Raw genomic sequence first — 21,281 nt, forward strand, 5'->3', positions numbered from 1 at the left:
AAAAAAAAAAGAAACGCCACCGATTCGTTATCCGGCATCCACACTCGCTACTACTTTCTTACCACTTTCATCCCTTTCTCATACTTTGACCACGTTCTCTTTGCTCTTTTCCACTTTTCCACTTTTCCGTTCGAACGACTTACTTTCCCATGATTCATCACAATAGACGAACCGCCATGATTTGACGCCATACAGTTGGCCAACGCTCTGAAACGCAGCGAGGTGTTTGGTTCTGCTACTTAAGCCAGCGAGATTTACCAAAATCTTTTCTTTTTTCTTTGTTTCTATTTTACTTCTACTTCCGATCGCCATATTATTTATTGATCGATGTTTTGCTTCGCTCTTTAGCTTTGAGATATTGAAATATCATTTTTATGTATAGCTTCTATCTTGTACATTCTATGTGTTTGAGCGGGTTATCTTCGTTCTCCATCCACTGCATACTTCGTTTCCAAGGTTGACTATGGTTGCTATCCAAGGGATTCGTCAAGACGTGCAGCGTTACTGCTTCATCTCCACATCTGCACATCTGGGGTCCCATTGCTGTGGGTTAATATATAGTTATTACGGAGTAATTACTGATTTACTGCTTCTTTCATTCTAATTAGATTGAATATCTGACTGTTAATGTTCTGTTTTTAGGTATCAAATTTACTCTTACCTGGGCATCTCATTCTCTCATGTCACTATCATGTCACTTTCATACTTAGGGGCCTTCCACTTTACTACATTCACTCACAGCCTTCCCACCCCATCTCCCATCTATATAAACCACGATTATCACCTTCTTCCTCCTCACCATCTTCCAATTTCCAATCCTCCAGCGCTCTTGAAGCATTCCATTGCTTCGGGCTGTGGTCCCTAAGATGATTCTCATGCCGTTAAGCTTATTCCGGACGTGCGCACAAGAGGAAAATAGGACTGACATCATATTTGAATAGTTACTGTTCTCGCCCAACAAGTCTTCTGGGTATGACCCACAATGCACCATGGGATGACAATGTAACTCCATATTCATCCGATACAAACACTTGGAGTGCCGGATTTGGAATTGCTTTCGGAAGTGACTTCAACAACGATCCAAAGTCGATGCTTTCGTGAACATGAATTCCAACAGCTCCACCGCGCACGTTGCTGTGATCCAAGCTTTACCATCGCTCTTGTCAACGCCGTTATAGGAGCTCACAGCTTTTCACAACCCTGCATGAAAACCTTGGACAATGGCTCAGATGGTAACACATGGTATCTCCTTTATGCATCATTATTCATTTTTAATACCGATGCCGATGTTGTCAGTTCATCTTTTGAGGACAATGACCTAGATTGTGGTGGGGATCTCGACATTCTTACTGCACTCCCACTAGACTCTCACTACAAATTCAGTCTTTCAGATGATCAACTTCTATGTAGACCCTGGCCTTGCTCAAACCTCAATGCACACGTCACTTGACTTCGCCTATATATCCATATGGGTAGGCCAACACTACAAAATATGGACGCTACGGTAAGGTGGCCGAGTGGTTAAGGCGTCAGGTTTAGGCCAACCTAAAATACAATGTATCATTACATCCCCTGATGGACATCTGTCCGCGAGGGTTCGAATCCCTTCCTTATCATCTTTTTTTTTTTTTTTTTTTTTTTTGGGTAATGACACCGTGAAAACCTGGGCATCGAGCACCTAGGAATCGACATCGAAAACACAACAAGAACGCAATCAACGAAGGGAACAGAGGAAGATGCCAACTGGGGAGAGAATACAGAGATTCTACAGGAGTGGCATAGAGGGAAGTGGGGAGTGGGAAGAGGCAAGGTGGAAATTTACCTGGCGTTGGACACAAGTTCTTGCTTCAGACGGATGAAGCGCCTGCATAGCATATATGCGACTAGTATAGCTCGATCGGGTTAATTGAACTTTGAATTGAACTGAATATGGACGCTACACCACTGGATGTGCGCGCTCAATAGGGATCGATCTACAATTACCTTTCATGGATGTCTGAGCACCAGAGTGCCTGTCTCGAGCCGGGCACTCTCAGAAAGGGAGTGCTTCTGACTTACTAGCCGGGCAAAAGGAACCCTTCAGATCAGGTTCACCACTCTAGTCAAACTACCAAGGTTTCTTTCTGTCCTTCATTACTGGTCACACGTTCGACGTGGCCATGTGATGAGCTCAAAGCTGGAGCCTGAATTTGTCTATGCCATTCAGTTGCAATGGGTATTGTCGCAAATCGCGTCAATTTTCACTATATCGTCGCTTCAGAAAGCCTATATCATTCACTCCCTCCCTTTGACACAGGGAAGTTGCTTCTAAATCACTAGTAGCTTGTGCTGGGAGCAAATTGTAACGACGTGGGACCTTGACGAGGATCACCATGCTGGATAACTCTGGCAGAGACTTCTTCTAGATTTATCGGGACGAAGCTATTTTGCCGATGAATCGGGCTGCTGTTGTCTTTACACATGGCAGCTGTCCAAGCATTATTACCTTGTGGAGCTTTGGAATTCGTTTTATCCCTTTACTACTGATAGTACTGCAGTTCGAATCCTTCCTCGTCGAGGCGCACAGTCCAAATAATTCATGGATTTTTATCAATTCATTAAACCTAAATGATGTCTCGTGAATATGGATTGGCAGGAAATATGCAAAAAGAGAAAGCAGGGGTATAATAGTTGGAATAAAGGAAATACATGAAGTAGAGCCATAAACGAGGATGAAATGGACAAACGTGAAACTGATCAATGTCGTTCTAATTTCTTCCTCCGCTCAGCAAGATGTGCCTCAATCTTGCGAAGCTGCAAAGCAAGACCCTTCTTCTCGGCATTGACAACGAGCCAATCTTCCATCTGGCGACGGATGTATCGCATTGACTGGAGAACTGGAAGGGATGCAGTGTAAGGTTGGTCTGGATCTGTAGATTCCATCTGCACCCAGCGCTCTGCACCAGGGTTCAGAAGTAGATCGAAGACCTCGGACCATAGCTCGCGGTCCCAGTAGCGTTTCAGGGATTCGCGAATGCGATAGGTGTGCTTGACGCCGGGGACGGGCGTAGACTCGATGTATTTGCCGAATAGGAGGACGTGGATTGTGCCGGCGATACCGTATAGGTCGATCTGGTGGGTCCAGGGGCGCATCTCACGGATCTCGTTGCACTCGTGTGTGCCTACTTCCCAATCTGCGATGAATTGCACAGAAGGCGAGAAGGCTTGCATGTCTATTCCGCGACCAAAGTCGATTAGGGATATACCCTTGCTGCACCAGTCGTAGTGTCCGTTTGGTGAATAGGATGGGGTGTCACGCATGCCTGGCTGCTCGTTCAGGTCTAGATCCATCACGGGGGATGCATATGGGCTTGGCTCATCGAGGCGTACAAGACAGTTGTCAGCTTTGATGTCGCCGTGAAGGATGCCATTGGCGTGGAGGGCTTCAATAGTGCGGAGAAGTTCGATGGAGAAGAACATCGCTAAGCTTTCTTCAAGACCGCCCTCGCCGTTATGGTTGGTCTCATTGCGGACAAGGTTGACGAGATCGAGGAGAGTGCCCTGTCCACGATAGTCTTCCACCAGGAAACTTTCTCGTTGGTGCACGTGCAGCTCATGTGCGCGAACAATACTCTCGCCGGCACGAGGGTATCCGGGCGTATTTTGTAGACGTTCATGCGCAGTGCGGATCATGTAGAATTCCCATGCGCTTGAAGGTCCATTCTCCACCTTGACAGCTTCAAGCGGATGCCGGGAATCGCCGTAGGGGCTAGGATTTCTGAATTTATTTGGGAAAGAGTTTTCTTTGTCGGAATCAGAGTCGAAGGACTCGAGACTGTCGACGCTTTCGGCTAGATAGACCGGAGCATATGCGCCTGCTCCAAGCTCGCGACGGATGATATAGCTTCGTTCGGCCCCGGGGAATTCAAGAATTGGAGCGTCGTAATCCTCGTCATCAGGACACTTAGATCGCCGTTTGTGAGCCTTGACAAACTTTTGAATCATGGATGTGAAATTGCTATCCCTGACGTGGCCATGATATCCAGAATACGCCGCAAGTGGGGGTTCTAAAGAATTGAGAATCGTGTTGCGAATGATTTTGTCAGTTGGGTTGCATTGTGAATCTTTAATTATCACTTCTCGTCGTCGCATCTTCGGTGCCAGCGCCTTAAAAGCAGTAGGGCTGAAAGGAACATCTATTCCAGATGCAGCAGTGTAGTCCCCATGGTATGGCGTTGCACTATTTGATGGACTGCATAGAAGATCCCCCATCTGAGGCATGTCAGATGGTGACTTTGGCTTGGATGGCGTCTTTGCGTTGTAAAGACTTCGAGCGGCGGTAAGTGAAATGGAAGATTCAGTTCGCTCGACGATGGGCGTCATGAAAGGCAGTCGATTTTGAGCCATGACCGCGGGATCTCTGTATGTGCCGTAAGGTGCAGCGTAGTCTTCAGGCATTTCAGGTACAAAACGATCTCTTTCTGGGGTGCCATTTCGAGAATCTCCTTCCGCATCTATTTCACTCCCGATTGAATGTATCGTTGGCGTACCAATACCAGGAATATCTCTACTGGCGCTGAACTCTGTCCAATCATCACCTACAACGCTTTCTGCCCGGGTAGTGTCGGCATATTCTGTATCATCGAAGGTTTTGTCAAATGCTTTTGTATCCTCGTCGCCAAAGTCGCTTGATGCCGCAGATATGTGGCCCGTGCACGTGCTATCTCCAGTGCTAGCACAGTCGTCGTCCTCGAAGTCGCTGCCAAACAAGCTATCAGCGGTATCCTCAGTCTCAGCTTTCAATGGTTGGTTGAATAGATCGTAGATTTCATCCGTGGCAGCGCGAGTATGCATGGTCATCGTCGGTTCTCGGGTACTCTTCCGTCGAACCTTCGAGTGAGCCGTCGGCGAGTTAAACTTCATTTTGACTAAAGAATGGTTAGACTGTCAGAGAGAGCTAGTTAGAAGTACAACTTACTCGTTTGTGTCTGTGAGTCTCCATGAGCTTTCGATTTCCTTGGCTTTGCAGATTTGCTTGCAATGGCGCCGCCCTGCCGAGAATATGAATCGCTGATCGTTAACTTCTGCTCCACTTGTTCATGTATATCATTCCCTGGACTGGGATCCCTGAAGACAGTAGGACGACCATCAACGCTAAAATTTCCGGAGGTTTCTTGTAAAGGATCCATTTGGCCCTTCCAGCTCTTGCCCATCCACCCACGCTTCATAGCCCTTAGCTCCTCAAAGCTAACTTCGTGTGTCGGGTCATTATGGTCGGGGTATACTGATTCCAAGTCGACGAAAACTCGCTCTCGCCGACCTGTTCGTGGGTTAACCGCTTCCCTTACGTGATGTTCTGGAACGTGCCTAGGAGCAATTGGCTCTTCAAAAGGTAGATTTGGATTGGACTATAGACACATCGAAGATAGGTTCCACCAATTAGTCCTGTGATCGTAAATATATGTAAATCTGAAGAGGGGGTATGAGACTCACCTTGTCCCTGAAAATAGCCATTTTTTCTTTTGGCTTAGTTTTCTTCCCAGCCTTCAATGTTTCCCCTGCCCAGGGCTTTGCCTCCATTGTGTTTTCCTTTTTGCGATCCTGCATAGATCCAATGTTATCCCAACCCTTAGTTGGCGTGTCACTAGTAGCGGGCTGGCTTGTTGCGTCAGCATCGGAGAAGATAGCCATCTTAGGCTTTCCGGATTTTGTTTTTGGCGCGGCCATCGCTTGAGGCGTGGGCTGTGAGTCATCTGGGGCGGCAAAAGGGTTGATCTTAGCAGCCAGAGCAGGACGAACAGCAGGCAAAGCAGGCGAAGAGGGGCCAGTGTCTTGCGGGTGTTGCTCGTAGCGCTGCTGGAATTCACTATATTTTCGCAGCAGTCGTTCTACTGGTCGGGCCTCGCGATCGATACCAAGTTTGTATACTTCGTCAGCCTGATTCCAGCGTCCCGAATGCTCTAGCCAGGAGGCAAACTCCTCGTAAAACAAGGCCAGCCCCTCGCCAATGTGATGCCGTGAGATGAATGCAAAGGTCTCGCGGGGTGAATCGGAGAAAAGTCTAATGTAATGAAGCCACAGTCGCAGATAGCGAGGATCGTTTCTGTAGTGTGAAGAGGACAAGAAGGATTTCGTTGCACGCTCGAGTAAGGGAAGGAGACCCGACTCGGTGGTCGCCTGGGCGGAGGGGTAAGCATTAAGGGTCCATTTCACGTATCTATCGTAAACATCGAGAGGGTCGTCAGATTCTCCAATCGCTTGCAATTCACTCTCGTATTCTTCTCGAACTGCGTCATTGATCGTTCGAGTGTCATTTGGTGTTGGCGTTGGAATTTTTGAACTGTTGCTCCCAGCTGAGAAAATACGGGCTAGTTCTCTGGCAGATCTGCCGCCTGGAAGTGATTGAACATTTTCTTTCTGGGCCTCGATGATATCGAAATCGATCAAATCCTCGGAGGCCGCCATACTGTAGAGATCTTAGACCAGATCCTCTCTTGTACGAGAGTCAAAGTGTCGGTGAAGGCGATTTGGAGGGGAACTTTGTTGCTTGAATGCTAATTTGGTTATCGATCAACATCACGTGTCCGTTACCCCAGTTACCATCACGTGATATATTTTGACCTGTAGGTAGGTTATCGCTCAACTTGTGACGGGAATGGAATAAGGAATCTTCAATCAGCTCAGTTAGTGAAGAGAACTTGCTGTTTACAATTCAAAAATTTGACCCAAGACTGTAAGCTTCGAGCCTGTTCAATACCTACTTTGATGCACGCTTTGAGCTGAGCTTAGAGTTGAATTGAGCAATATAATCGATAATCGACTATCACATCAAAGCAGTCATCCGCAATGTGTGAAGGCCACGGCGAGGATCCTTTGCTGGACTCCCCAAAGCAGACATCCCACAAGAGAAACCTGAGTTGTGGCACCCAACAAGGATCACCAAAGAGACGGTCAAACCGAGTATCATCAGCCTATCTCCCAGAATTGTCCTCTCCGGAGCCAGTTCCGGCTGTCAAAACCGAGCTTGATAAGGAAGAGGAGACAAAGCTGAAGGCAAAGAGCGTTAAGAAAGAACCTGTGGCTAAACCGCCAGCGAAGCCTGCTAAGAAGGGTAAGAAGACTAAGGAAGAAAAGGAATCCGAAGCAATGCCCTTAGCACCCAGGACACAAGGTTTGAAGATGTTTGTTGGAGCGCACGTCAGTGCTGCAGCTGGTCAGTTCATATATTACATCCATTCCTGACCTCATCAAGTAACTGAGAATTTTTGCACAGGTGTTTTCAATTCCATTCACAACAGTGAAAAGATTGGGTAATTACTGACATCTACAACATTATGATTGAGCATTGGAATCTGACAATTGAGCCTCAGAGGGAATGCATTTGCGCTTTTCCTAAAATCACAAAGGAAATGGGACAACCCACCTTTATTGGACGAACACCGCGATAAGTTCCACAAGTTATCCATCGAGAAAGGCTATGATGTGGCGAAGTTAGTCGCCCTTGTCTATGCACACATAATAGAATTACCTATGTACTGACAACGGTTCTAGACATGTCCTACCACACGGCTCATATCTTGTCAATCTGGCCCAGGACGACAAATCAAAGTCTGATCAAGCTTATAAATCGTTCATCGATGACCTTCGTCGATGTGAAGCTTTAGGCATCAAGCTCTATAACTTCCAGTAAGTATCTGTCACGTTCCTCTAATCACTTATACTAATGCCAGTGAAGCCCCGGAAGTTCCAATGGAACTCCTCTTCCCGAAGCACTTGGCCGCTTGGCCAAAAACCTCACAAAAGCAATTGAAGAGACCTCCACTGTTATCCCAGTTCTGGAGACAATGTGCGGCCACGGCACCACAATCGGTGGCTATCTAGCCGAGTTTCGCGATCTCCTTGCCCTAATCCCGAAAGAGCACCATGATCGCATTGGAATTTGCATAGACACTTGTCATAGTTTTGCAGCAGGTTATGACCTTGTCTCACCGGAAGGCTTCAAGGCCTTCCTGACTGAGTTCGACGAACTCATTGGTATCAAGTTCCTGCGCGCATTGCATCTAAATGACTCCAAAGCTCCATTTGGAAGCAAACGCGATCTACACGCTAATATTGGCACTGGATTCCTCGGACTCCGTGCTTTCCACAATGTCATGAATGAGCCTCTTTTCGAGGGGCTGCCCATGGTACTGGAAACTCCAATCGATAGACCCGCAAACGAGATTAAGGATGAAGGTGACGAGCCATCGAGGAAAAAGGCTAAGAAGGCTAGTGCGTCGGCCCTAGTTGCTGATCCTACCGTCTGGGCGAGAGAGATCAAGCTGTTGGAGTCTCTTATTGGAATGGATGCTGAGGGCGAAGAGTTCCGCGCTCTTGAGGCTAAGCTCTCGGAAGAAGGACGCTCTGAGCGAGAAAAGAATCAGCAACAGTATAGTAAGAAGCTTGAGACTGAGAAGAAAAAGGGGGCGAAAGCGAAGGAGAAGGGCCAGAAAAGTCTTGCGGATATGATGAAGGGTGGTAAAAAGTAATGCGTTACTCCCTACTTATACCTTACTACAATGGGGAAATGATAGTGACGGGCAAGACAGCCTTCAAGAATAAGGAGAACGGAGAAGTGTATTTGTATGATAATGGATGAAGCCCAAGGGCCCCTCCTAAGAAGGAATCGAATTGATGGTATCAGTCAAGCCGCGCATGCAAGGAAGAAACAAAAAGCCACATTTATCTTCCAGGTCAACCAAAGGCAATCATCATAGAAAACATTTACATAAAATATTTGGCAAACATAATGGCGCGGCAATATCAGAAGATTGGTCTCCTGAAATGGATTTTTATCCATCACGCTCGGGATAACCCAAGGCGGGCTCCCGGACAAATATACCACTACGAGATGGCGTATAGATAGAGAGGACTGAAGAGAAAAACTCTAAAAGAAAGTAGGAATAAGACTAGTGAGGACCTGGGGTATGATATCGAATAGGCGGGATGATGTCGGGTGAACCGTCTCGACCAGGAGCCGGATGAGAATGGAACTCAACGGTTTCAGCCATTTTAGTCAACGTTGGAGGGGCTGATTTGAGGGGAGATGAAGGGCCATCGTCCTCGGGAATGGTTGTTGATATTTTGAGGCCTTGCTTAGCACCACCTGGACGAACGCGGAACGAGCGTCGGTCACCCATTTGCAAATCTTCAGTGACCGGACCAGATGGTGCAGGGCTGGGCTTGATCGATTCCGTTTCGATGATTGGAACTCGGTTGTATTCGCCGTGTTCCCCTCCACTTGGCTCGCCATCCTCACTGTCGGAATCGGGGGTTCCATCACGACTCCATGAAGCATTTTGAGCTTCAGTGCGCATCTGGGAGATTTTCATGTAGTTGTATGTTGCAATACTGCCAATAGTTACAACCAATCCAGTTACATTGATCGTTGTAAGCTTATCGTGGAAGATAACACCCGCTGCGCTAATGGTTACGACTTCCTTGAAAATGCCGCAAATACTCAATGTGACGACTGATGAGCGCTTCAGAAGCGCAAACTCCGAAGAGATCATGCAAAAAGCGAGAACGCCCGGAAACACTAGTAGACCGGCGCCAAACCAAGTCCCACGTTGCTCGGCGAGAGTAAGGAAACCTTGGCGGATCTCAGCAGGACCCTCCACGGCGAGTGCAATAGATATGAGAGAAAAGAACATGACAGGTGTGAGGAGGAAAAGAGTAGAAAAAGGATTTGAAGTTGCCGGATGACGAAGGAGGAGAATCTGTGTCAGACCCCATCGGAAACCGGAAAAGAAGGCAGAGGCTATGACAAGCGAAAAACCGAGGGCATTAAATGCAGTCTCTCCAGCGACCATCATTACCACACCGATCGTCATTGTGGCAATGATAAAGATCAACTTTACGGAGGGGGGTTTCGAGGTGAAATAAGAAAGCAAAAAGGAGAACGAAGACGAGTGCAGATGATTTGCACATGGTAAGGAAGGTGAGGGAAATGAATTTCAATGACATATTACCCAGGCCCACGTCGAGAGAAGTTGCGGCTCCGCAAGGTACGAGTCGGGTGATGTAAAAGAATTTGGAGAGCACTGGTTCTGGCTTCGAGCCATCCACCGGGGATCTCGCTGGGGAACCTGGGGGATGTTGAGGGCGCAGGGATGGAAATATCCAAAGTATAAGACCGGATAAAGTGAACTGGACGAGCATATGTAGACTTGTGGTGAAGAGAGGGAAAGGAAAGACGGTATCGTTTTCTGAAAACATCCACTTATTATACTGCGGTAATCAATTAGTAAGATTATCGCAAAGCAGTAGAGGGAAAGACTCACAATAGATATTGACAAAGAGAAGAAATACCACAACAGGATCAGTCCAGAGTTAGAAAGTAGCCTCTTTAAAACATTGCGATCAGCCAGACCGAGCTGGAAGATGGCATATCGCGAAGACTTGCCATCTGCAATGCGAGCATCTAACTTCCTGCGTTGCCTGCGTCTTCGCCGTCGCTGCCGTTTCTGATGCGCCGTGAGACCTGTTTCCTCGTCGTAGTGATCTTCATCTGAGCTCATGTCTAACTCGTGAGTTTCTATAGGTGTCATTGATAATTCAGACGCATCTGTGTCCTCGGCCGTTAAAGGTTCCTGCTCATCCCACTCTCCTGCGCGGAGACTTTCATCCCTCCGCTCCGAAAAGACCGGTGCTGCAGAATGGCCTGCCCCTGTGAGCACCGAACTTCGTCTCCGGTGGTGGCTGTTGGCGGCAGACAGCCCCATAGTGGAATTGTGATGTATTTTAAAAGTTGATCGGAGAAGAAGGAATGAGATCAATGGAGATAGGCGTACCCCATGAAGCGACCGAGACTTTCGCACGCGACAGTCTTGTTTTTTTTTTTTTTTTTTTCAGGGATATGGGAAGGCCAGGGTAGAAGAAAAAGGTTTGATTTCCTAGATTCAATAAAACCAAAAAGGGAATGTGGAAAAAGGAATGGGTAAGTTAAAAAGGTTAAAAGGAGAGGAAGGAAAGTGGTTAGTAAGTGACGTTTGAAGAGAAGGAGAGCCTGAAGGAGTGAATGGATGGAAATAAAGTGGACTCGCCCTTTTTCTCCCTATTTTGATAAAATCATTCTCATTGGCTGAATATGGTATCCACTTTTACACTTGTCTCCACTAATCGATCTGGGGTCCAAATGGCTTTTTACTCTGTACAACAACCACGTCTCTTCATCCTCTGTTATTGGCGGATCCTAACCTCCGATCTCATATTGATCAGATTTTTACTAAATCTGGGAAGTGGGACCTCAATGAACAGCACAAGTAATTCTGGCCTTATCTCAACTTCAAATTTCCAATGTTATCTTGATTCTCGATCTCTGACACTTTATATAGCCGGGACCTCGGTTCCTTTGGCGTTTCATCCACAGTGGACCTCGGTCTGGAAGATGTCTGATAATGATATCCTGGTGCTCACTGTCACTGTTCACTCACTCCAGTCACCCAAGGCCTTCATAATGACGAGGTACCTTCAAGTTCAGTGTCCACCTCCCGTCGACCCCCGCGCACAAAACAGAATAGAAATTACCTCAATTGAAACATGATCATCATAATGTCGTTATTACCAGCCTTTCAAGACAGCATATATCACCCAGAGGCCCCAAAAGTGGCTCGGTAATAATGTGCTGTTTCTGTTGTCCATCTTGTCCATCTTTGAGACCCTCTGCCAAACTATACTGATTTAGTACCATATAATTCGTTATTGCTGAAATCTACATATTACCTTACTGCTATGGCTCTTCCTCTCCCTCCCTTTACGGAAAAAACATACAACCCCATTGAAGACTATGGTCTCATCGGCGATATGCATACTTGTGCGCTGGTGAGCAAACAGGGCAGCCTGGATTACATGTGCTGGCCAGTCTTTGACTCTCCGTCCGTGTTCTGTCGCTTGTTAGATGCTGAGAAAGGCGGTTTCTTCTCCGTGAGGCCGAATGATACTGCTACCGAACCTCACAACAAGCAGCGGTATCTGCCATACTCAAACTTGCTCGAAACACGATGGACCAATGAAGCTGGCGTTGTGACAATGTTGGACTACTTCCCAGTGACAACCATAAAGGATGCTCAAAAGTCTGGGCGTATGTTGTCGGGTTATTGTCCGTGCAATGAACCTGGCATCAACAGGTTCAAGTCAGGGCTGCAGCATTCGGGGTTGATTAGAAAATTGGAGTGCAGTCGTGGCACTATGGAATTGCTGGTTGAAGTTTTTCCTGCCTTTAATTACGCTCGAGACCCACACAATACTCGTGCCAGATTGGAGAATGATCTGGGTAAATCACCGCTGCAGACCGTTCACTTCGAAAGTGCCACGGAGCGATTGGCAGTTGAGATTTTTGCTGAGTCTCGGGAGCCTGACCAGCTTGGATATCCCAAGGTGATATTTTCTCTGGAAGAAAGAGTAGGCTTAAAGGGTAAAGGGATAGTAGCTCGGATCCTCCTGTCAGAGGGACAGACCTTGCATCTGGTGCTGCATAGTCCCGAGAAGTGCGTGCCTAGCTCAGCGGTCATGGCTGCCTATCTCTCTATGATGGAAGAGGAGACATCTGACTACTGGACGAATTGGACCCGCAAATGCTCGTTTCGTGGTCACTATCGTGAGACCGTTGAACGCAGCCTGCTGATTTTGAAACTTCTCACGTACAAGCCGACAGGGGCGATCATCGCGGCGCCTACTTTCTCGCTTCCCGAAAACATAGGTGGGGCCCGTAATTGGGACTATCGGTACTCCTGGGTGCGCGATACAGCCTTTACCTTGTACGTCTTCCTGAAGATGGGATACAATAATGAGGCTGAAGACTACGTGACCTTTATCTTTGATCGGATTTTCCCGCATGCCGCCCAAAGCATTGAGTCGGGGGACAACAGACCATTCTTGCCACTCATGTTCACCATTCGTGGTGATTGTGACATCCCCGAGGTAGAGCTAGACCACCTTGATGGATACAAGGGTAGCAAGCCCGTTCGCATCGGTAACGCTGCTGTATTCCACACGCAACTTGACATTTACGGAGAACTTCTGGACAGCGTTTATATGTACAATCAATGTGGAAATCCGATTACCTACGATCAGTGGACCGCCATCCGACGCATGGTAAACTATGTTCTTTGCGTGCGAAGCCACAAGGACATGTCTATTTGGGAATCCCGTGGTGAGGTTCAGAGCTTCGTATACTCCAAGGTGATGATCTGGGTGGCACTGGACCGCGGAATCCGTCTCGCAGAGAAACGTACTAGTTTGCCATGTCCAGACCGTTTCACATGGATCAAGGTGCGCGATGAGCTCTATGATGAAATTATGGCCAAAGGGTTCAATGCCGAGCGTGGCCATTTTTCACAGAGCTATGAGAGTCCAGACGTCTTGGATGCATCGATTCTAATTGCTCCCTTGGTCTTCTTTATTGCACCCAACGACCCGCGCTTCATCAGCACCTTGAAGAAAATCCTGCAAAGCCCTGAGAAGGGTGGCCTATCGAGCGCTAAGATGGTGTTCCGGTACAATCACGAGAAATCCAATGATGGTTCGTGACACGATCCTTACTAATTGTTTTGTCTCGGATTTCTACTGACCATGCTCACAGGTGTGGGCGGAGCCGAAGGAGCCTTCATCATGGTTACTTTCTGGCTTGTTGAAGCCATGGCCCGTGTATGTACTCAAAATGTCACCGAGATATCAACTGCTAATTGCGTTCTCTATACAGGCCGCCAAATACAATGTACCTATTCCAAACATCCGGAAACTTGCACTCTCTCATTTCGACAATGTCCTATCTTACTCAAACCACCTCGGTATGTTCTCTGAGGAAGTTGCTATTTCGGGAGAGCAGATGGGCAATACTCCTCAGGCGTTCAGTCATCTTGCCTGTATCAGTGCCGCAATCAATCTAGATAGACTCAAGGATGCAGATGGCAACGAATAGGGGATCTTGCCGCCTTGGAGTACAGATTTGCTGTGAGCATGGCTTGTTTCAAACCGTGTTCTTAATATTTACATCCCGTCATTTTGGAAATCGATTTTATATAAGAGATATAGAACATCTTACATACAGTAGGCGGTATAAAGTGTCAAAAAACATTGGAAAGTTACAGGGCCTGAAGTGCCTTCTAAGGGTATACAGAGCCGTTATAGCGCTTCACTTATGAATTCTCGAAAAAAGCAAAGTCGCTCGAAGACTTCTAAGTTTTTCTCTAGATTTCTGATTTGCTGCCTGCCTCATAGCCTTGTTGTCTATAATCGTAGGTACTTGATGGATCTCCCTTACTGCTTGCCATATTCTTCCCGAAGTCCAGAAAATGAGCTTGTTGAATATTTTGAAGTGTTCTTTAGTTATGTATTTAAAAACTCCTCAAATTTCCAGATATGGACTGTACGTAGCACGATGAGTCTATAGACTCAGTTCCCATGCCTAAGTGGCTCTAAAAATTTCACTCAATAACACTCAAAAACATTTGATATGATAGGATTATAGCTGACATAAAAAGCTTTCTGTAGCTAACTAGTTATCTAAATAAATAATAAATATTTAGATACCAAAGTTACTAGTCAGTCAGATCTCCAGGGCTGCTGCGGTTGTTCTGAGGATCCTTTTATGGCTCTAAAAAGGGACCTTGTGTGTTTTGGGAGAAATAATGGGGTACGATTGATGCTGCGAGATACTGTGAGAGGATTGTGCCTCTTATAGATGGTATGGTAAAGTTGGCTAGTATGGATGGGATTGATCTTTCTTTCATGCATGATGTCGCTCCTGGCCATAAAGCTATAGCGACAGTAAACGAACTCCGTGGCCGCGGAGTTCGCTTATTGAAGTGGCCAGCTTTTTCTCCTGATCTAAACCCTATCGAATAGATATGGAACTGGATGAAGGACTGGATTGGAGACCACTACCTCCAAACCGACATAAAACTAACATATGATAAACTGCGTGAGGTGGTAAAGGAGGCATGGGAGGCGGTGCCAGGGGCGTTCCTAGAGCGTCAGATTGGTCTGATGAAGTAGAGGCGTGAAGCTGTTATCGCAGCTCATGGTGGACATACCAAGTTCTAGTTCTAGTTCTAGGGTAGTTAGGTTGAATTGAATAAATGGTGTTAAATTGAATAAACGGTGTTGAATTGAATAGAATAGTATGTAATTTATTATATTGTGTGTAATATTAGTGTTTAAATACAATACGCGGTATTTAAAAGTGGCAGAAAACTAGCTCTATAGTGGGGCTTGGAAGTACCACACTAACGCGACCACACTGCCATACCACAGTAGTTACCACAGTAGAATAGTGCTTACATAAGCGGGGCCATACGTAACTAACTCGTTGGTTAGTGGAGGCTCTTATCGACCCGTTCTCCACTACGTCGACAAACTACAGCAAGTACAACACCAATGAGTAGTCTGGAAACGGAGCTGTGAATGAAGGAACCTGGGATGCTGGGTGTCAATTCTATTTCCTTTTTCGTGGAACATGAACAGTTCATGCCGTGATATTTTCTTTTGTGTTAGCACAAATGTTAGACTCTAGGCATTACATGGCTGGGCATCATATGGTCTGGTCATTGACTAAGATGAACGAAACCTTAAAGTCTTCCAATATAAAGTATGGGTTAGCCAATTCTCATCCTCGTATAGACTGTAAAAGTCATACCTTGAAGCAGCAATAATAGAAACCATTAACTAACTAGATGAGCTAGTGTTTACATGAAGGCGGTAAGACAAATAATGGGGCTCCGACGGGTTGATCCGCGCTAACTCGAGCTTCACTGTGATCCTTTCCCCAGACCCCAGACTTTTCCTTGTTTACTTTCTAGATGCTGAGCATCCAAGAGCTTTTATTCTATTCTTTAATATGAGACTTTCTGATAAATTGGAATTGGGAAATCGCACCGCCGCCGTGCTCTGTCGTAGAAGCCCTTCCTTCCTCCCCCTAAATGACGCAAATCCCCGATTGGGCTGATCAGACAGGCTTCGATCTTGCCTCATCTTCTGACGAGGAATTCGTCTCTACTGAGCCCACCCAAATTGAAGCCTCCATGGAACCCGATATCACATTTAGATCAAATCTCTCTTCTGCACTCGGAAAGCTCAGTTTGCAGGAATCTTCAAGTGGGAGCTCCGTTCGAAGCGCGTCCCGGACATCCACACCTGCCACCAGAGCTTCCATCCTCACCAGACCAAGCTTATCGATAGCCAAAACTCCCATGCAGCTCCTTGACTTACCCTTGGACGTTTTGAGGGATATAATAAAGGAGGTATCGTTGTGTCCTGGCTCTATTAAACTCATCCCAATGCTACAAAACACTAACAGATCATCGCGATAAATAGGTAACGCATGCGACTGACCTCACCTCTCTTGCTTTGACATGCTCCACCCTCCATGGATTGGCTGTTCCGCACATGTACTCGCGCTTTGATATCGTCTGGCCGGAGTCCTTAAACCCCACTGATGATTACTCGGGAGTCGATGCCTTATCCTACGGCTTGTCAACATTGGTGATGGGAGAAGATGTGTTTCATCAGATGCCAATCACCAGAGACGACCAATCGGCGAATGCATGTTCAAATTGTGGTTGTACCGGCCAAGGAAATAATAAAGCCACCCAGAAAAAGCAGACTTCCACGGGATTCTCGTCACGACGAGGTAATCATTATGCGCAGTATACTCGCACGTTTTCAATAGGTAATGGTCCATTGATCTGGGTTCAGGAGTATTCTGTCAACAGGGAAATTGGCAAAATGCTTGGGACGTTGGTGGCTTTGGCCGTTGCTCGAATGGACAACCTCGAGGCATTTATCTGGGATATGCCCACGGGTGTTGTCCGTGAAATTTGGCTTGCGCTGGGCTCACTAGCAGACCGATTAAATCACGAGTGTCGCTTGGACCGTGTTTGGGTTCGTTGGCACGACAATTCAGAGAACCAGGCGCGCATTTCGACTGTTACAACGACCGGAAGTCGTCTGCGGAATTACCAGCACGTGGAACACCCTTCCCTGTCCGTGCTGCCACCACTCAGAAATGTGGCGGTGCTGGATATAGATGAGAAGGCTTATGTTGAGGAGATGGCTGTTCTTATTGAACGATCTCGTCATCGTTTGGTAGAATTGCGGATCGGAATAGCGCAGAAGGCTCACCTTTCACCCTGGATTCTTTGTGCAAAGGATAATGATGCGTCTTCAGACTCCCTTTTTGATTGGCCCAGAATTGGTGGAATTCTCAGTATTCTCACGAAACGTGATGTCCCGGCTTCGGATGACACTCCTACAGCCTCGTCAAACCCCAACTTGTCGACACAGCCAGATGACATGCTAGGTAACTCCCTCACTGGAGACCCCTTTGCTAAAAAGCGAAAGCATGTCAATTTGAATAACACTGATTCGGCTCGAGATGATACATCACCACCTAAAACCAAAGTTTCCTCCCCTCAGCCAGTTTATCGCTTTCAGCCCAACAATGATAAGCTTAACCTTCAGGTCTTTGAGTTGGAACGTGTGCCTCTTTCTGTGTCTTCACTATTACCCACACTGGATTGGACTCGACTCACCACTCTAACTCTCATGCAATGCGAGGACCATGAACAGCTTTGGAGAGCTCTACGTCGGAAATATGCACCACCACCAACGCTACCAAAACGATTGCAAAATGGAGACCACAGCCATGCCAACTATAGTGGGCATGATTATTCGCTCAATATAAAGCATTTAAGAACAGACACTGTGTCACCTTATCTGATGCTCTTTATCAAAGATGCTCTCGCTCCAAATACACTAGAAAGTGTTTTCTTGCATGAAGCAATGCCTTACGAATCAACTGTGCAGATCGAAGCCATCTACCGGCACATCATTCGAAAGCATCGACTGAGCTTGCGGAGGATTCTGATCGATGCTTCTAATAGGCGTGATAATCCTCTCAGTATTGACAGACACTGGCACAAGTGGATGTTGAATCACGAAATGATAGCATTTGTCACTAGTGGGCGAATGCCACAATTGAAAGAAATTGGAATGGCAATGCACTATAGAGACTGGGTAATTTTCCCCTCCGCCCATCCTCAGCTCAGAAAAATCACGTCTCGTTCAAGCTAACCCCTTATCTAGCACTACTTCCTCCAGCGGCTTCCCAATATGTCTCAGCTCCGTGCTTTATACTTGCCTCACATCCGCGAATCTGTACATCGTGACCTGAAAGAGCTTGCCCTACAAGTTCTTGACATTGTCAGCATCCGCGCAGAGCTCAAAATCGCTTACGTTGGTCTCGAAAAGAAATGCTACCAGATTCTTGAAGGTAGCTCTCATGAATCCGACCCGGACTTTGAAGATGCTACTAATGATGAACACTCATCAGATCCTGATGATGACGACAACGATGATGATCTTTCCGATTTTGGCAATGGCTCTATTCACGATGATGACACCCCGGAACAAAACCAGGAGCTTTTATCAAGTGATATTTCCGACGACGATGACGAGCCAGATGAGCTCTGTTCTTCTCGCACCCAGTTCAAACTCCAAGAAATACCTTTTGATGACGACAAGATATCCATTTTTAAGGCGCGTCATGGTGTTATTTAAGGCGCTTTTCTCCGATTCTGTTCTATATTTTTATTCCACCTGACAGGTGCTGGGACTTTATATGGATTACTTGTTAAGTTTGCTTATTTTTATGATACCACATCGATGTTACCTACGTAGCGGATTTCCTTTCCCAGTTCTTGGCTTTCCCCTTCTGTTTTAGTGCTCAATGCTTGCCGCTTTTTGCTCACTGAGTAGAGCTGAGCACGCCACGAACGCCAAGAGTGTGAAGGGATCGTGCCTGCGTCCACGTCCATCCCACTGAGCCAAAAGACTATAATGATTTCGCTCTCAAGAAATCATACGCAGGTTCTACTTATATAGTGCCACTCTTGATCCTACACTAAACATCATTTGTCAAGGTATTCTTTTAACCTATGACAGTTTTACTACTAGATATAGTAGTGATAATATCTTAAGGAGAGGGCGGACTCACACAAAATCCTCGCGCGTTATATGGTGAGTACTGACTGGCGTAACGCCTATTTTCTTGCCGAACCTGGTCGCAGCCTAATCGGGAGCGATATTAGTCAGTTCGCCGACGTCTATAGTTATCTTGCGTAAGTTATACCTTCATATTCCCTAATAATAACTATGATCATACTAATATCTAATTTTCTCTAAGTCAAAAATATCCCTCCTTTAAACGGCAGTGGGGTGAGGATTTCTATCGGGATCATGTTCTAAGAGCAGCGGTAACCCCTTATCAGCATCGCATTCGGGGACCTGCTCCCCCACAAGTAGCTCCATTTATTACCTCAAATAAGCTACCAATAACTACAATCCGTCGAAGTCCTGGTCGTGGTGATGAATATGATGGTCTTGATGATAATGCCTTTCGTCAACTTATGGCGACTGAAGCCCCAATATAACAAGTAACATATGATCGTTTAACGGTCGCATTTCACGCTTGGGAGATAGCCCTACAAAATGATTGGACAGCTTTATTACAGATAAATCAAGCAACTGCTCCATCTCTTGATAGCGTCCGTCCTACTATAGCTAGTATTTTATGGAATGCTTATGCTGAGGCTTATCTTACACTTCATGGTGTTCGACCACCACTACCAGAAGCTCGATCACCAACTCGAGCACAACGTCGGCGTCAAGCACAACGTCGACGTGAAAGACAAGCTGCTCGTGTTCGTGGTGGCGCCCCTCCACCTAGCGATGATAGTAATGGTGGTGGTGATGCTGGTGAAGGTAGTTCTAGTTAATGTTAAGTTATTAGAATCAAATTTTGAATGTTTGAATTTTAATTATAGATGGTATTGATTAAAACAACAAAAATTACATGCATTATAATGTATAATTAGCTAAGTAAACTAGCTCTATTTCAGACTAGCGTAAGGCATTATTAAGGCATTAAGGCAACTAAAATACCCATATGGGCTGGGTTGGGTATGGGTATGGGTTGGGTATGGGTATGGGTTGGGTATGGGTATGGGTTGGGTATGGGTATGGGTTGGGTATGGGTATGGGTTGGGTATGGGTATGGGTTGGGTATGGGTATGGGTTGGGTATGAGTATGGGTTGGGTATGGGTATGGGTTGGGTATGGGTATGGGTATGGGTTGGGTATGGGTATGGGTTGGGTTGGGTATGGGTATGAATTTCGACCCATAACCCATGCACATGTCTACTCATTACTATGGGGATTACTAAGAAATTGGAACGCAGGATTACCATTTAAAAAACAGGGTACATCTGGCTCTCATGTGATGGCCTAATATAGTTTAGCGCTGGGTACAAAAAAACCTAACCTTAATCTTTATCCACACAGCAGGGTTTGTTTTGTATTGTTTGTTGGGAAATTTTCTCTCTTCGAATGCAACTCCATAGATGCCCATCGCGTTTTCTCGCGAGTGTTTCCAATGTTTTGTTCCCTGATCATCTTTATATCTCAACTGGGTAATGCGCAGCTCGGGGTCCGATATGCTCGGCATTCCCTTAGTGTTGTATCCCTATGTATATTTTGCCTTGAACATAGCATGCTGACGCGGTCCATACTGGAGAATGCAAAACTTAGATCCTCTCCTGATCCCCCAACCATCTGCAGTTGCATCACTGTCCTCATTTAAAGACAGCGAGCGCAGGTCAGCCAAAAGTTCACTATCGTCAAGAATACTATCTTTGAGACTAGCTGGTTTTATTTCATGGCGCTGCAGCTGACTGGCCTGTTCCGGCGTTGGCTTTTTACTCTGTCCCGGGTCCTGAGAAATTGAATCTTTGTCCTCCATTTCCGTATCTGGAGGCTCGATTGACTGGGCTACTGACTCTCCCGCATGTTGGGCCTCGTTGAAATTTCCGGATTGGATGTGGCCCGGAATATCGGTATTGGAGGGTTGAACCCTCGCCCCTTTATCCTGCTCTTGGGACAAGTTCCCCCCATCCTGATCCTGATCAATAAAATGCTTAATATGATCAAGCTTGTTTGGCGTTTTCGGTGTTTTCGGTGCTTTTGGATCTGGTCTCTTTGAAATCCCAGCATGAAGTACTTTGGAAGACATAGCAAAGAGTAAAATGAATTTTTTTCTAGAATCTCCAAGTCTAGGGTGTAGAGTGAAGTTATTTATATGATCTGAATTTAAGTCCAAGATATCTTAAATAGCGGGATTGAGAAAAATTGAGGAGACTTTATGGTATCAAATAATGAACATTACTAGAGCAGTCAAATATTGCGCACTGATCAAAGAGAACGAGTTC

General features: G+C 46.3%; 8 protein-coding genes across 8 annotated transcripts; 5 read left to right on the top strand and 3 right to left on the bottom strand.

The window, feature by feature from the left end:
• Window positions 1-463: 463 nt before the first annotated feature.
• On the top strand, window positions 464-1,450 carry N7495_001546 (uncharacterized protein; the record flags this gene model as incomplete). The annotated part of the gene is made up of 2 exons (XM_057204216.1): window positions 464-549; window positions 1,087-1,450. The coding sequence occupies 2 exons, from the start codon at window positions 464-466 to the stop codon at window positions 1,448-1,450; spliced, it is 450 nt and encodes a 149-aa protein (XP_057068289.1).
• Window positions 1,451-2,736: 1,286 nt separating this feature from the next.
• On the bottom strand, window positions 2,737-6,444 carry N7495_001547 (putative checkpoint protein kinase (SldA); the record flags this gene model as incomplete). Its single annotated transcript, XM_057204217.1, has 3 exons — window positions 2,737-4,907; window positions 4,958-5,387; window positions 5,473-6,444. The coding sequence occupies 3 exons, from the start codon at window positions 6,442-6,444 to the stop codon at window positions 2,737-2,739; spliced, it is 3,573 nt and encodes a 1,190-aa protein (XP_057068290.1).
• Window positions 6,445-6,825: 381 nt separating this feature from the next.
• Window positions 6,826-8,507, top strand: N7495_001548 (DNA-(apurinic or apyrimidinic site) lyase APN1; the record flags this gene model as incomplete). Its single annotated transcript, XM_057204218.1, has 5 exons — window positions 6,826-7,192; window positions 7,253-7,289; window positions 7,350-7,469; window positions 7,531-7,665; window positions 7,715-8,507. 5 exons carry the CDS (start codon window positions 6,826-6,828, stop codon window positions 8,505-8,507), a joined length of 1,452 nt encoding a protein of 483 aa, XP_057068291.1.
• Window positions 8,508-8,927: 420 nt separating this feature from the next.
• On the bottom strand, window positions 8,928-10,742 carry N7495_001549 (putative nucleotide-sugar transporter; the record flags this gene model as incomplete). The annotated part of the gene is made up of 3 exons (XM_057204219.1): window positions 8,928-9,872; window positions 9,922-10,248; window positions 10,302-10,742. The coding sequence occupies 3 exons, from the start codon at window positions 10,740-10,742 to the stop codon at window positions 8,928-8,930; spliced, it is 1,713 nt and encodes a 570-aa protein (XP_057068292.1).
• Window positions 10,743-11,751: 1,009 nt separating this feature from the next.
• On the top strand, window positions 11,752-13,939 carry N7495_001550 (glycoside hydrolase family 15 protein; the record flags this gene model as incomplete). Its single annotated transcript, XM_057204220.1, has 3 exons — window positions 11,752-13,540; window positions 13,601-13,665; window positions 13,721-13,939. The coding sequence occupies 3 exons, from the start codon at window positions 11,752-11,754 to the stop codon at window positions 13,937-13,939; spliced, it is 2,073 nt and encodes a 690-aa protein (XP_057068293.1).
• A 1,999-nt stretch (window positions 13,940-15,938) lies between these two features.
• N7495_001551 (uncharacterized protein) lies at window positions 15,939-18,576 on the top strand (the record flags this gene model as incomplete). Its single annotated transcript, XM_057204221.1, has 3 exons — window positions 15,939-16,259; window positions 16,333-18,033; window positions 18,103-18,576. The coding sequence occupies 3 exons, from the start codon at window positions 15,939-15,941 to the stop codon at window positions 18,574-18,576; spliced, it is 2,496 nt and encodes an 831-aa protein (XP_057068294.1).
• An 831-nt stretch (window positions 18,577-19,407) lies between these two features.
• Window positions 19,408-19,793, top strand: N7495_001552 (uncharacterized protein; the record flags this gene model as incomplete). The annotated part of the gene is made up of 2 exons (XM_057204222.1): window positions 19,408-19,416; window positions 19,530-19,793. The coding sequence occupies 2 exons, from the start codon at window positions 19,408-19,410 to the stop codon at window positions 19,791-19,793; spliced, it is 273 nt and encodes a 90-aa protein (XP_057068295.1).
• A 746-nt stretch (window positions 19,794-20,539) lies between these two features.
• N7495_001553 (uncharacterized protein) lies at window positions 20,540-21,085 on the bottom strand (the record flags this gene model as incomplete). The annotated part of the gene is made up of 1 exon (XM_057204223.1): window positions 20,540-21,085. The coding sequence occupies one exon, from the start codon at window positions 21,083-21,085 to the stop codon at window positions 20,540-20,542; it is 546 nt and encodes a 181-aa protein (XP_057068296.1).
• Between the last annotated feature and the right edge of the window lie 196 nt (window positions 21,086-21,281).

The sequence above is a fragment of the Penicillium taxi genome (assembly GCF_028828555.1).
Source record: "Penicillium taxi strain IBT 34144 chromosome Unknown utg000001l_segment0_segment0, whole genome shotgun sequence".
Classification (NCBI taxonomy): Eukaryota; Fungi; Ascomycota; class Eurotiomycetes; order Eurotiales; family Aspergillaceae; genus Penicillium; species Penicillium taxi.